At 40.6% G+C, this 11,732-nt stretch overlaps 1 protein-coding gene across 2 annotated transcripts; it reads left to right on the top strand.

Moving 5' to 3' along the window:
- The first annotated feature begins 398 nt into the window (after positions 1 to 398).
- Positions 399 to 7,969, top strand: LOC136168759 (olfactory receptor 8B8-like). 2 transcript variants are annotated; one of them, XM_065936456.1, is made up of 2 exons: positions 399 to 413; positions 2,753 to 3,673. In XM_065936456.1, the coding sequence occupies exons 1-2, from the start codon at positions 399 to 401 to the stop codon at positions 3,671 to 3,673; spliced, it is 936 nt and encodes a 311-aa protein (XP_065792528.1). The 2 variants fall into 2 exon arrangements, with proteins under 2 accessions (XP_065792528.1, XP_065792527.1); XM_065936455.1 differs by lacking the exon at positions 399 to 413 and adding an exon at positions 7,949 to 7,969 and having other exon boundaries at positions 2,726 to 3,658.
- Positions 7,970 to 11,732: the final 3,763 nt, after the last annotated feature.

Below are 11,732 nucleotides of genomic sequence, written 5' to 3'. Positions count from 1 at the left end.
GACCAGGTAGGCTTCTTTTGGATAAGCTATAGGCCCCCTTCAACTGTGGAGGTTAGAGACCCGTGATTTATTCCACATTCCAACACCAACCAATTCTGTAATTGACTGGGCCTCAATTTTCCTGTCTGGAAGACACAGGTAGGAGAATTAGATCAGTGTATCCCAAACCTGGCCAAATATTCAGATCACCAGGGGAGATTTATAAGGGAAAACCAATTATAAAGACCTACTCCTGGAGATTCTGATTTATATGTCTGGATTAGAGCAGCAAGGAATGTACATTTAATAAGCACATTGTTATCTAATTCAATTGTATAGTTAGGTTTGTGAAAAGAGGATTTTTTTTCTAAAAAATCTAAAAAATACTAAAAGATGACTTTTAGTATTGCTTCAAATCTATGGGGCCTCAAAGTGTGAACTGGGCTTCCCTAATGGCTTAGCGGTAAAGAATCTCTGCAATGCAGGAGCCATGGTAGGAATTGTGGGTTCGACCCCTGGGTTGGGAAGATCCCCTGGAGGAGGAAATGGAAACCCTCTCCAGTATTCTTGCCTGGAGAATACAGGGACAGAGGAGCCTGGTGGGCTACAGTCCATAGGGCCCTAAAGACTTAGCTAATAAATAACAAAATGTGAATTAGCTGTCACTGAGCTCAAGAAGACTCTAAGAGATGGGACACAGAGGAATGTCACGAGAGAGGGGAGTTAGGAAAAGAGGACAGGTTCCTTTGCTTTGCAGAAACTTTTCAGTTTAATTAGATCCCATTTGTTTATTTTTGTTTTTATTTTCATTACTCTAGGAGGTGGATTGAAATTATGTCAAAGTAATCTGCCTATGCTTTCCTCTAAAAGTTTTATAGTGTCTGGCCTTAAACATTTAGGTCTTTAACCCATTTTGAATTTATTTTTGTGTATGGTGTTAAGAAGTATTCTAATTTCATTCATTTACATGTAGCTGTCCAGTTTTCCTAGTGCTACTTATTGAGATGCATTTTATTTTTAATAAATAATATTTTATTATTTCCTTATTACTTTTACTAATACTTTAAATTATTTACTTCTTACTATTTTTTGCCTATTTAGTCAGATATATTCTCTTATCTTTTCCAAAAGAACGTCAGAGCCTTGAGGGTAAGGATTTATACATTTAGTTATCTCCCATAGGGAGATATTAAGTGAAATTGTTAAAAATATCAGGCTTGTAGTTAAATGGACTTAGATTTCACATGACCTTTGTAACATTTAGTAAAATACTTCATTTCTAAAATGGGAGTGATAAGACTTAGTTCATAGGATTTGGGGGAGAATGAAACTAAAGTATTATATATAAAATGCTTTGACATATGGCGTGGTGGGGTCAGCATATAAGTGCTAATAGAGGAAGACTGTTGGGGATATACACACAATAAGTGCTCAATAAATGTAAGTTATTAGTTTACATTTTACTGAGTGGATGTTAATTGGACAAATAATGTTTCTAAAACCCCAATCAAATATTATCCTGGGTATAAGCAAAAGTTCCTTATTTTAAGAGTTAATTTTTAGGGCTGTGGTCCTGGGGGAACCTCTGGCTTTCTACCAGCACCTCTAATCAGGTCCCCAGATCTCTAAACCCAGAATAAAACCGGCTCAGTCTCCTGTCACTAACCGGCACTGATTACAGGCAACGATCCGGTATCCCTTCTGAAAGATGGAAAAAAGCCTTCGGGCAAAGTCTCAATCAGATATCACGTCAGGAAAATTTTGGAGTCAGTGCAAGCTCTGATCCCCCAAATAGAACAGAGAGTTAAGGGGTAACTCTTAGTTCATTCGCTTGTGTTAGCACTACACCATTTGTCTGTCTGAACAACGGAGGGCAAGCGTTGGACTGAGAGGGACAACGGACGGAACTGCAGGCTGAAAGAGGTGAGTGACTGAATCTGGGCTGAACTTTTCCTAAGTCCCCACTCTCGGGTGGTCAAGGCTTTGGGAAGGACCATCTCCCTTTTCTGATCTTCCCTGCGTGTTAAGAACCTGCCTTTCAATGCAGGAGATGCAGGTTCAGTCCCTGGGTCGGGAAGATCCGCTGGAGGAGGAAACGGCAACCCACTCCAGTATTCTTGCCTGGGAAACCCCATGGACAGAGAAGCCTGGCAGGCTGCAGTCCACGGGGTCACGAGAGTCGGACACGACTTAGTGACTGGGCGTGCGCGCACGCAGATCTTACCTCCAGTCTGTCCACGTTGACCGTGAGGTGGACCCTGGCATGGTTGGACTGGCTCTATCCTTTTAGAGGACTCTTCCCAGAAAATGACCCCAGTTACTGTAAACCTGAGCAGACTGGAGTTGGAAGGGCATGATAAATAGACTGAAGTTTACTGAAGTAAAGATCCCGGAGATTCTTCAGTGCATCCTTAGGTCCTTTCTTCCCAGCAACAGTGGCCGTCCGCCGAGAGTCGGGTTCGTCCTCCAGAGGGCGCTCCAGAGACACTAGAGGGTCATGGGAACAAAACCCACAGTTTCCGGAAAGGCCTTTCTGCTGAAGTCCAAAATATCCAAATGAAAGTGTTAGTTGCTCAGTCGTGTTTGACTCTTTGAGCTCCCGAGGACTGCAGCCCACTAGGCTCCTCTGTCCACGGGATTCCAAAATATCCAAGTGTGCATCTAATTCTAAAGAACTGGGAGGTGACAGGGAGGGCAGCACTGCTCTCTCTCCTTCTAAGTGACCCTTCTCCTTTGTTTCCACAGAATGCCTGAAATGAGATCGGTAGCTGAGAACTCTTCTGTGACAGAGTTCATCCTCGCAGGCTTAACCGGCCAGCCAGAACTCCAGATCCCGCTCTTCTTCCTGTTTCTAGGTTTCTACGTGGTCACTGTGGTGGGGAACCTGGGCTTGATAACTCTGATTGGACTCAACTCTCACCTGCACACCCCCATGTACTTTTTCCTCTATAACTTATCCTTCATAGATTTCTGCTATTCCACTGTTATCACTCCCAAAATGCTGATGAGTTTTGTCTCAAAGAAGAACATCATTTCCTACGCAGGGTGTATGACTCAGCTTTTCTTCTTTCTTTTCTTTGTCATCTCTGAGTCCTTCATCCTGTCAGCGATGGCATATGATCGCTATGTTGCCATCTGTAACCCACTGGTGTACATGGCCACCATGTCTCCCCAGATCTGTTTACTTCTTTTGTTGGGTGTCTATGTGATGGGGTTTGTTGGGGCCATGGCCCACACAGCATGCATGGTGAGACTGACCTTCTGTGCCAGCAATCTTGTTGACCACTACATGTGTGACATCCTTCCCCTTCTTGAGCTCTCTTGCACCAGCACACATGTGAATGAGCTGGTGGTGTTCATTGTTGTGGGCACTGATATTGGTGTGCCTACAGTTACCATCTTCATTTCTTATGCCCTCATCCTCTCCAGCATTCTCCATATTCATTCCACTGAGGGCAGGTCCAAAGCATTCAGCACCTGTAGCTCCCACATTATTGCAGTTTCTCTTTTCTTTGGGTCGGGGGCATTCATGTACCTCAAACCATCTTCTCTTTTACCCATGAACCAGGGGAAAGTGTCCTCCTTGTTCTATACCATTGTGGTGCCCATGCTCAACCCCTTAATCTATAGCCTGAGGAATAAGGATGTCAAAAGTGCTCTGAAGAAAACTTTAAGCAAAGTATTGTTCTCCTGAGAAGGGGGCAATATTTAGGAAAGGGGGATTTTTCCTTCCATAGATGATTCAAGTTCCATTGACTACATGGAGGAAATTTGAAACCCTTCTCAACAAGTTTGTCTTTCCGCCTTTAAGAGCCCTTTAACTTAAGAAGACTGTTAAAACTAGAGGGTACTCACATTTAGTGGGTCTTAAGGATCATTGGAGCTTTGCTGGTGGTTCAGACGGTAAAGAATCTACCTGCAATTCAGGAGACCTGGGTTTGATCCCTGGGTCAGGAAGATTCCCTGGAGAAGGGAATGGATACCCACTCTAGTGTTCTTGCCTGAAGAATTCCATAGACTGAGGGGCCTGGAGGGCTACAGTCCCTGGGGTTGCAAAGAGTCAACATGACTGAGTGACTAAAACTTTCATTTTTCACTTTCAAGAATTATTTAGTTAAGTTCTGTCTTATTTCTGAGAACAGATTCAGGCTTAGGTAACTTCCCCAAGGTCACTCAGCTACTCAGCAGCTGAACTTGACTAGAATCCAAGCTCTTGCTTTTTAATACTGATTTCTTTCCATTACTGTTCACTTTCTTTCTCCCTCAGCTGCCCTAGAAGGTTTAATTTCAAGTGTGAGTTGGTCTAGGACATGAAAGTCTGGTTTTGTCTACAGAAATTTCAGGCAACTTTTCAAGGGCTAATTTTAAATAAATATCACATTTTCACATGAAGGTAGGAGGCATAACACTTTGTTGAGATGGTCTTGGCTGAATGACCAGACAGATTCTTGAAGAATTCTGCAGAGTGTGTGGGGAAGTGTGCTAGAACCCGGACAGCAGCACACACGGTACCTCCTGAGATAGCGACGTGGAGCTTTGGCCAGTTGGACTTCAATGGATTTGGCCAGAGTGCGTGAAAGACCTCAAAGAATATGTCAGCGTGACAAAGGACAGGATTTGGGAAATATTTCACACACAATCATTTCCTTGTTTTCAAATTGTGCTTTTAAAGCAAGAGTGGAGAAATCTGCCACTCAGGGTGGTCAGCTGAGGATTTGGAGACTATTTCAGAACCATAGAAAACCTAGTGTTATTTAGTCAGCACCACACGGCAGCCAGTGACAGAGGAAATGGTCACTGACTGTTATGGTACTGCTTTCTGTTGACCCTTTAGATAACTTTCTGGTACCTGACTCCAAGCACTGGGAGGCATTCTCTAACGGTTCCATCATTGGGCTCCTTGGCCCCTGGTTTCTGGTTGGGTTAGGCAATGGTAGCATCAGCAGAGAAAATCAGAAGATGAGAGGAGTGTGATATTTGTAATACTTATTTCCTAGAATTTCTTCCAGCTGGGCTACAGTGTCGGGAACTGAGTGCCCTGTTTCCTATTTGCTTACAGTAACTGCTCCCTCCTTTGTCTCTTCATGCCAAGGGGCTGCAATCTCTCCTGGCTGTTGCTAGTCTGGGGAGCTCTATCTCCCTTTGGTGGTCTCTCCAAATCACCTTTTGTGTACACCCCTGCAAATAGTTCCCTTGTTATATTTTTCAGTTACTCTGTTTTTCTGCTGGTACCTAGCTAACACACCTTACAGTAAAGGGTGGAAGTACAGCCTAAGTTTGTGCATCCACAGTCTAATATTTTTACGTATAAGGGGTAGGGTTGCCTTTTGTTTCAAAAGAAAATTGTAGGGGGTTAATTTTTTTTTTTTTTTTTTTGTGAAGCAGCAATACATGAAATGCAGTGACAATACTTTTGATTTATAAGAGTCTCTTTAGGAAAAATCTCTTCTATATGGAAAAATGAAGTTTGAATGGATGTATAGATTTGCCTGTTGGATTGCACAGGTCAATAAGGGTGAGTTCAAATGAATGAGAGCAAAATGAGAGAACTTTATACAGCACGGAACAGATGGGTGGACAGTATGGCAGCTGGGTGACTGGGATAGGTGAGAGGAAGAGAGTAGCATAAAGACCTAGAAAAAGCAGAGACTAGGGAACTGGAAGGTAGAATCAAAATTGGACCCTAGCTTTTACTCAGTAGCTATGCAATCTTCTCCACGTTACTTGATGACTCTGAGCAAATGTTTTCACAGGATTATTCAGAGAATTAAATGGCAAGTGCTCAGCAAATTTCATCTCTATTCCTGCTAGATCCTCTTCTCTAGCATCAGAACTGCCACTAATTTATTGTGTGACCTTGAGACAATCACTTCATCTTTCTGGGCTCACGCTTGCTTATGTGAAAAATGATTATGCTGATCAGATTATCCCTACATTCTATTTACTATATATATTTATTTGTATATTAAATGCACAGTACAGGTTCATGATGCTTAATATTATTACTAAAAAATGATTAGTGAAAGGGCATCGTCCTTTCTGGTCCTTTTGTAGCCTCCCATGGGGACATCACTGTTGCTTGTTAATTGTATGTATTTTTGACAGTCTTTGCACATATATACACACAATGTTGTCTTTATTTTCAGAGTCTATGAGCAGTTTCTTTAAACAGATGAAAACTAATTAGAAGAGGAGGGAATAAGGAATTCTTATTGGATAGATGAATAAAAAAGCAGAAAAGATGTATGTGAAGGGTCACAGGTAGCCAAAAAGAGGGAGAGAGAAAGCAAGACTGTGAAAGCCAGAAACACAGTCTCTAGCTACAAAAGTTTGTTTCCCAAAACAGAGCTCACATCCAGAATTTTTTTCTGATCTCTTGCCTTCAATTTTGTTTTTTATAATTGTGCAAAATTCTACCATATGGATGTATTATATCCAATGAACATTTTTCTACTGTTATATGTTATTTTCATATTTCCAAATCATAAATGATGCTTAACAACATTCAATAAATCTGAGTCTCTCCATTAAAATATATTCCTAAACAAGGAATTACTGAATTGCATGAGATTCTTGAATTTTATTACAAAATCCCTTCTTGAAAATTCAATCTCAAGCTGCTCTCTCGCTAGCAGCATACACACATCTGGACTGTGCAGTTTGGCCAAACTCTGTACTGGTAAGGGTGGCATTCATGAGAACTTGTCACCTTTAATTTTGGTGGTGGTGGTGTTTGTATTATTGTCTCTTTCTTCTGTATCTTTTCTTTCCTTTACTTAATAAACTATTTGTGGTGCCTGGATGGGTAAGAATAGAGGGGGCAAATTGAAAATATTTTATCTTTCCTTTTCCTTCATTATACAATCTTTTAATTTCTTAAATAGCTCTTTCTTGGCTTAATTGTATTTCTGGTAATCTTTTTAATTCTAGGACAGGAAGGTGCTCTGGAGCCTTCCAGTCTGTGACTATCTACTGTGAGGTGTCTTTCTGGAATACATTTCTCCTACCCCAGTTCATTTCTGTGCCTCTGCTCATGATGCTTGCAATGTAGAGTCCTTGTCACTTTCTTTTCTGTATCTATCCCTACCACAAATTAGACTGTGTAGTTTTGCATGAGCAGAGTTCTTGGTGTCTGTTTTGAGACATTCCCCATGCCAAGCACAGTGCCCGGCACATGCACAGTGGAGATTAAACAAATCTATGTTAGATGCGAGATTGGACTGTCTAACAGTTTTAGCAGCTGACTTACCAAAGGGGTTTCCCTGTTCTGTCTTCTGGCAACACATCTCTTCTAGCACACGGATAAACACATGCTCTGTTAGCCCATCAGTGATGCCTTGATTATATTGCTGTTCAGTTGCTTAGTCATGTCAGACTCTTTGCAGCCTTATGGACTGTAGACTGCGAGACTACTCTGTCCATGAAATTCTCCAGGTAAGAATACTGGAGTTGGTTGAGATTTATGCCTCCCGGGGATCTTCCCGATCCAGGGATCGAACCTGCGTCTCCTGCATTGGCAGGCAGATTCTTTATCACTGAGCCACTTGGGAAGCCCTGATTATGTTATTCTTATGTTTACTTCTGTCCCCTAATTTTAGGCACATGCCACCCAGCATCTGTAGTGGAAGTCAGACCCTATCCTTATCTGTAGACCACCACTTTGCTGCTGCTAAGTTGCTTCAGTCATGTCCAACTCTTTGCGACCCCATGGACTCTAGTCCAGCAGGCTCCTCTGTCCATGGAATTCTGTGGCTCCTGTATCAAACACAGATTCTTTACTGCTGAGCCACAGGGGAAGCCCTAACCACCCCTTCACACTCCTCCTAATAGTAAAATTTATAGTTTTCTATAAAATGAATACCTTCAGCAAACTCTAAGCCACTATTAAGAGGGTAACAGGCAGTAAGGCCAGGGGTCTCCAAACGGAGGAAATAGGCTGCAAGTGCCAGACATTTTTATCTTTCTTAAGTGGCAGGAGGAAACAAACTAGAGATTTTTTTTCCCTTCTCTATACAAATTTAAAAGGAGATTTCTCTTAAAATGCTGTGTTGCCATGACACCTGGTTTCACCTGAAGCTAACTATTCTCAAAACCTTGAGTTAACCAATACATTTTTTCTTATGGAAATGTTTGTCTTAAGCTATGTTAATGTGCTTTGCATTTACCCCAGGCTCTCTTCTAAGTTCCGCCAAATGGCTCAGAAACTACTTGACAGTATATTATACTCAGATATTGTTTCCTTAATCTATGTAAATGAAACTATTTGTGTGGTAATCTGCCCTTCTACAAGATTCAGTTCAATCATTTTATGGCCTGGGATCAATTATCTGGAGCCATTCTGAATTTTAAGACATTCCTTTCTTTTCATTAAGAGACTGTGAATGACTATATAACATACAGCTAAAGACTAGGAGGGGGGTACTCTTTCTGCCCCCTTATGATGCCTATGTCAGAAGCTTTCTCTATCTCCTTTATACTTTAATAAAACTTTATTACACAAAAGCTCTGAGTGATCCAGCCTCGTCTCTGGCCCCGTATTAAATTTGTCTCCTCCGGAGGCCAAGAATCCCGGCATCTTATCGTTCAGCAACAACCTTTCACTATCCAACTGAACATAGGACTTCGAGAGAAATTTAACAGTTGGGCGTTCATTTTGTATTCCCCATTTTAGTTAATATGCCAGAGACAGCAAGCTGAAGAAAAATTTGTATAATATAGAAATGAATCATTCATGCTCCCATTTTCCCCAGAGTAATGGAGACCATAATCTCAAGTGATTGTGTTCAGAAGATTAATACACTTAGAAAAGAGTCACCAAGATCACAGCCTGATTCTTTGCTGACTTCGCATAGCACCATTTCCTCAGAGCAAAGCTTCCTTTTCCTTTGATCTCAATCTGGGGACATTTGATAATACAGAGTTCTTGAAACTTTGCAAGTTTCTTGGTAATTTGTTGGGGAAGATTACTACTTTTCCCATTGTAATTAAAAGCAAATTGTGGGGAGATATTTTGAGACCACGAAGTGTGATGTTCCTTTTCAATCTTTCACACCCTTGTTTTAACATCCATTGATGGTACTTGCTTGATTCTATTACTCTGATGGTTATAAAATGAAGATTTTCTAACCCCATCAAATTTTTGTTATTTGTTTATAACTCCATCAAACTTTTGTAGTTTCATCAGGAAGAACCCTTATTTCTTCTATATTCATTCATTCATTGATTCATTCATTCATTTATATCATTATGGACTCATACATTCTAATTTTATCGAGTTATGATTCATTATTATCATTATTTACTTTGATGCTCAATTTGTCCCTGGTTTGTCCAGTGCCACCCTCCTCACACTTGATCTTATGATCTTTCAATATATCTACATTAGATTTTGAGCACTTCATTACTTTCTGGCAAAACAATCTGGCTTATCCTGTTCTTTCCCTGCACAAGCACTGGTTTTATGTGGAGACAAATGGTGTTTAAAACTGAAATATGAAAAAAAAACAATATGAAATATGAATATTAGGTGAAATGAGATTTATTTAATGTGATTCTGCAAGCAGATGTTTAATGGAAGAATGCTCATTTTTGTAGTCATTTATGTTTGCTCTTTGAGGATGCCTGTGTATGTATAATTGAGACTTGCTTTCTGTGAAGAGGCCAATGCTCTGTGTCCCAAACATAATGGTTCCTTAGCATCATTTCCCTCCACGTTTTACTTGCACACACGATAGTTTCCCAGGTTCGATCAGTGACTAGTGAGACCACATAAAAGGAAGAACCAGGCCTGGAGTGGGAGAAAAAACAGCCCCGAGACATTTGGCCCCACAATTTGGTTGTAGATGCCATTCAGTCTGGCCTTCTCAAGGATATGACTCCTTGTCTCTCTGCCTCCTTCTTCATGCATCTTGCAATGACTGTGATTTGAGAATGAAGGTGGACAAGAGTCTCACAAGATTCACGGGGCCATGTTCTTCAAACACAAACAATAACATTTTATACAAGTTCTCATTTAGACTTCCTACAACATATGAGATGATTCTCTCTGCTTTATAAATGGGCAAACTGAGGCTTAAAGATGTTAAGAACTTACCTGAAATAGATTGTACAGATAGTAAGTGGTGAAGTAAAGAACTGAATTTAGACTGGCTGACTCTGGTGTTCACACTCCTGCCACTCGCTGCCTTCCAGAGGCTCAATCTGCATGTGCAAGAAATTGTGATGCATGTATATGCACCCTGTGCCAAGTCCAAGCTCTTGCTGCCTCAGAGCTGGACTTGTCCATGCATTCACTCTCACTTGAAATGATTTGCCAAAAAATGTCAAGGAAGAGTGCCAAAGATTTTTTCCTTATCCAATGCACTGATTTGATAGGGTCAGTAATACAAGCATATGTGAGACCTGCTGAACTATGGTGATACGGATTGTGAAGTCAAATATCCAGAAAATGTTTGAGGTTATAGTCCCAACTTTAGTTAGGTGATCTAACACATGCAGACAGATTAATGCCTGGCAGATACAGAAGGTGCTAGGTAAATGTTGAACAAATCCTGAGTGAGATCTTAAAATGTTAGATTATGCAGTGTTTTGTTTTTAATTTTTTAAAATAATTTTTCTTAAAATTGCAGAAGCAATGCTTGAGTGTTGTAAGAATATGTAAAAGTATTAGTAAGCAAAAGATTAAAAAATCTATGATCCTACCACCAAGATATAACTAACTACTCTTAGGATTTGGGTGTTTATTCTTTCAGAAATTTGTGTGTGTGTACCGATGATGACTTAAATTGGTTTGCAAAAACAACACATACATATATATATCCACAAACACAACAACAAATGTGGTCATATCATTTGATTTTATAACTTTTTTCTCATTCTGTAACAATGTAAACAGCTCTCCATGTGACTAAATATATTTGAAAATCATGATTTTTAATGTCTATACTTATTATATTAGAAGTTGTAAGATCAGTGGGATGATGTAAAATGTTTCTGTTGGCTGCACAGGACAACACTATTTCCTTCTTTACAAAGAGTTTTTTTGTTTTTTTTTTTTTTTTTTTTTTAGCAGTGATATGGTCATCTGAGACCTTTTCTAAAATTCTAAGGGCAGCTTTCTCTTTGACTATTTCTCATGTGTGACATGCTGCACTTTCCTCCCACCACCTGAATTCAGGTTTCCCTGGTCTCCAGCCCCATCCATCTCCTACACTCTTTACCAAAAGTCAGAAGCAAGTTTGGAGATGTCAACTCTCCCATTTTGCTCACCATCAACTACAAACTCTGGTGCTAACTGGTTTCCACCCCAAATGTGATTCTAGCTTCTCTGAGGCTTCAGAGAAGGGAAAAGACTCTATGTCCTATACAGGTAACTGAAGAAGCAACCCTTTCTCTTCCCCCTTATTTGCCCCTACTTCACTCCAACGGAGTGAATGGTTTACAGGACTGATCAGAAACTAGGAAAATTGACTTATAATGTGGTTCAGGTGGCCCAGCCCCCTTTGTTAGGCCTCTCTCCTCATTTCCAGTTAAGACACGCACATTCTCAGAATCTCTGCTCGTCTCCTCCATCTGCAACCCTTCTCCTTTGTTGAGAACACCAACTGTTGTCCAGCTCAGTTTAGACCTGGATTCATAAATTTAGTCTATGGTGTGCAGTGAGGGAGTTATAAGGTCCTATTGTAGATGTACATCCACGCTCGGTCTTCTAATTAACTTTATCAGGAATAAAGCTGGCATTTGTTTGCCCCCCT

The sequence above is a fragment of the Muntiacus reevesi genome, chromosome 5 (assembly GCF_963930625.1).
Source record: "Muntiacus reevesi chromosome 5, mMunRee1.1, whole genome shotgun sequence".
NCBI lineage: Eukaryota > Metazoa > Chordata > Mammalia > Artiodactyla > Cervidae > Muntiacus > Muntiacus reevesi.
The sequence above is the reverse complement of the archived record's forward strand: the minus strand, read 5'-3'. Positions and strand labels throughout refer to the sequence as shown.